The 3491-nt window shown below is 33.3% G+C and overlaps 1 protein-coding gene across 1 annotated transcript; it reads left to right on the top strand.

Moving 5' to 3' along the window:
• Positions 1-737: 737 nt before the first annotated feature.
• On the top strand, positions 738-2329 carry LOC141703572 (uncharacterized). The gene is made up of 6 exons (XM_074507047.1): positions 738-992; positions 1096-1364; positions 1464-1628; positions 2003-2069; positions 2172-2270; positions 2315-2329. Exons 1-6 carry the CDS (start codon positions 738-740, stop codon positions 2327-2329), a joined length of 870 nt encoding a protein of 289 aa, XP_074363148.1.
• The last annotated feature ends 1162 nt before the right edge of the window (positions 2330-3491 follow it).

Genomic DNA, 3491 nt, shown 5'->3' with positions numbered 1-3491 from the left:
TAGAAACGCTCGGGGAGGTTGCAGCCTGAAGAAAGGCCAGATAGGGCAATTATGTGGAAAAAAGCCCGTATGACAGAAGATGGGACTCTTGACCCAGAACTGGCAGAAAAAATTCAATAAATTGTAAGACTTATTATAATTTTTTGCTTCTTTAATTTTCCAATCATACCTAATTACTCTCATGGTTTTAACAGGATTCTTTACTCGAAAAGCAAAGAAATGGTGAATTCAAGCTGGATGGAACTAATGATGTACTCACCACTGTATTGGAAACTTCTGAGCATGCGAGAATGGTTCGTGGGGGTGGAAACTTCATACCTCCAACATTGTACTTCGATTTAATAAAACAGACAAGAAATCACATTACCAAAGAGCAGTTTCATAATCTTGAGTTGCAAATTGCTGATTTGAAAGCTTTGGTTGCTGGGGCAAATCTATATTCACCAATGTCTGGAAAAGCAAGTTGTCCTGGGGTAAAAGAACAAGAACAAGAATAAAAGAACTGAAGGAAAGTTGCAAAAGATTTGATGGAAGATGAATTGATGACCGATGAGGATTAAGATGGTGCAGATTTTGTTGTTATTAGTCCTCCTCCTGGTCCACCGGGATAAAAGGTATACAATTACAGTGTATACTTGATTGATTTATATGATAATGTTGTATGTTATTAAATTGTTTGAGCCGAAAGTGTCTATTTTGATTTATAATTATAACTATAGGGTCCTTGTAAATATGAAATGGCAGTGGAGAGCATTGATAACAAGGTAGCTTTTGGTGTTGTTTTTGATGAAAGAGGTGGAATGAGTAAATCGGTTCATGGAGTGCCTCTAGAACCAGGATTTGTTCGTGTTGGGGTGGTTGGAAGCATCCAGGACGATCCTTCGGTGCCTGTTCCTGTGGTTGGTGAGATAGAAACCGTCCAACAAGTCATCAGTTCTCATTTGGCATGGCCCAAAGACATGATCATATACACCTCCACTACTGGTTCCGAGGTATATAATTTAATTACAAACCAAGTGTCATTATTTTTAGGAGGTTGTACAAATTTGTACTAAAGTGAATAATACCAGTTATATGCTTAAATATTTATTATAGAAAAAGAAAAATGCACAGAATGTGAGTGAGGTGCAAAGAATGCATAATGCATTTAATTCTGTGAAGCCAAAGGACAATGTGCCTCCTCGCTTTAGGTTGTTGAACAAATTTGCGTCGACAATGATGAAGGAAAGTGGAAACTCGATATCGGTTCCATGTGATTTTCAAATCTTTGGAATTGAAAGAACTGTATATTTACTAAATGAGAACATACTTAAATTACTAGAGTTTAAATTGATTGGACAGTCTCCTATATCAACATACATGGGGTAAGCTTATTTTTATATTTTTTTAGAATATGGTCTCATTTTATACAGTAATGATCTATTTACAGAAAATGTAATTTTTATTTTTTTTTAATTTTTTAGGTATTTGTATTCAGTGTTTCGGGATACGCCGAGTAGAGATTTGTCAGCGATGTTTGGTTCTCTTCATCCTTCCACATACAAGCTGAATGATGAATTTAATGAATATGTTGTGCAAAGGCTGAAAGATGGAGTTCTTCGGATAAACTTTATGCCTTATAACTACAAGTATGTCTCTTTTTGTGCGTCCTATTTTAAAATATTGTATGGCCTTGATTAGTCATATAGTTGTTGGTAAATTAATTATAATGTATGTAAAATTATCGGATATGTAATTTTTTAAATTATCAGATATGTATTTTTTTTAAATTACATTTTGCTCACTTTAATTTGTTTATAATGAAAACAGTTTACATTGGATTTTGATTGAGTTTTGGGAATCAGAAATTTTCATCCTTAATCTATTGCCTCATCATCCTCATCCTTAGGACCTTGAAAAGGCTTTAATGCGGTAATTTTTTACTTCAATATGCAATTATATATTGAATGTAATCGGTAATTGATGGATTTGACACTGTATTTTATAATTATAACATTTACAGGGCAGTGAGATCTTGTAATGCTCAGGAAGGACGGGTAAACAAGAATCCCAAAGTTAAAAACCTTGTTGTGAGTATTTAGTCAATTTTTTAATTTTTCATTTTTGTAAAATATGGAATTATGATTAATCTTCGATGTCAATAATTGTCAAAATTTTATTGGAATGTATAGGGATGCCATAAACAACCAGGTGGCACAGAATGTGGATATGTGGTCATGCGATATATGAAAGATTTAATTGAGGACCAGGAGATGAAGCTGCTAGACAAGGTACATTTTTTACTTTTCTTAATTCTATGAATATTACTTTTCAGTTGGTTGAGGAATAACATAGGTTTATTTGTGTTCCAGTGGGCCTCCAAGAGTCGCAAGTCTTATAAAAAGGGGGAACTTCACGTCGTTCGCTATGATACGCTTGATTATATCCAAACCATCATGTAGCTGTTGGCGACTCTAGCTTGGCGACTAGTACCTATATTATAATATGAAAAACCCTTGATTTTGGTTGCATGTATTCGGATTGTAACTAGTAATTAGAAAAGATTATGGATGAATGTCTAGTAGTTCATATTTGGTAGTTTAGATTTGAAACTATATAGTTAGTATGTTGGGATGATAATTTGGATGTTTGGAGATTAGGATGTTAATTTGGATGGTTGGAGATTGGAATGATCGTTTGGTAAATATTGGAGCTGAATTTGGTTGTTAAATGGCAATTGCTTGGTTTTCTGGCAATTTTTTGGCATCTGTGTTTCTGATTTTTGCATGGATAAAACAAGTGATCGGACATCATTTTATAAAAACCAACTGATTTTAAAACAAAGCCATTTATCATCATTTTTTTGACATAACACTGATTTTAATGTAATACTATAAACATTTGACACAAAATAAAAAAATGATGGTTATCAAAGCTTGATACATCAGTTCTAGTTGACCATTGACAGCAGTAAAAATCGATGTTAAAGACTACAACAAAAAAATCTTGAAACAAAAAACTGATGTTATCAAGCATTATAGACATCAGTATGTCACAAATAGACATCAGTTACCAATGAAGAACCGATGTCAAAGGTACTATTAACATCGGTTGTTTGATGAAAACTATTGTTACTGGTACTACTAACATCAGTTTATTGGTTAAATTGAAAGATTTTGCTTAGCTCACGTATATTTAAATTGATAAAAATATCATATTGATGATATATGAAGATTAGATATGCATGAGAATTTTAATATCAAGATACAGAAATTGGTTTTAAACATAGAACTGATGTTATATGTTTTTTAACATCAGTTTAAAACCGATGTTAAATGGGGGGGGGGTCTCTAACATCACCCACGAAGACATCGGATTTTTGCATTCATAGACATCGATTTTTAGCCGATGTATATTGATGTTTTTCTAGTAGTGTAATAAGTTGAACGTGGTTTGTTTCAAGTGTAATCAGAAAGGGCACTACTCGAGGGAGTGCCACAATCAGCCATCAA

This window comes from Apium graveolens, unplaced genomic scaffold (genome assembly GCF_009905375.1).
Source record: "Apium graveolens cultivar Ventura unplaced genomic scaffold, ASM990537v1 ctg6769, whole genome shotgun sequence".
Taxonomy (NCBI): Eukaryota; Viridiplantae; Streptophyta; class Magnoliopsida; order Apiales; family Apiaceae; genus Apium; species Apium graveolens.
Note: the sequence above shows the minus strand (reverse complement) of the source record. Positions and strands in the feature narration are given on the sequence as shown.

Bases quoted from the DNA above. Each gene is read 5' to 3' on its own strand.
- LOC141703572 (XM_074507047.1), top strand. From the start codon at position 738: ATGGCAGTGGAGAGCATTGATAACAAGGTAGCTTTTGGTGTTGTTTTT. The intron at 993-1,095 runs GTATATAATTTA...TATTTATTATAG, and splicing joins CCTCCACTACTGGTTCCGAG to AAAAAGAAAAATGCACAGAA. The intron at 2,070-2,171 runs GTGAGTATTTAG...TGGAATGTATAG, and splicing joins CCAAAGTTAAAAACCTTGTT to GGATGCCATAAACAACCAGG.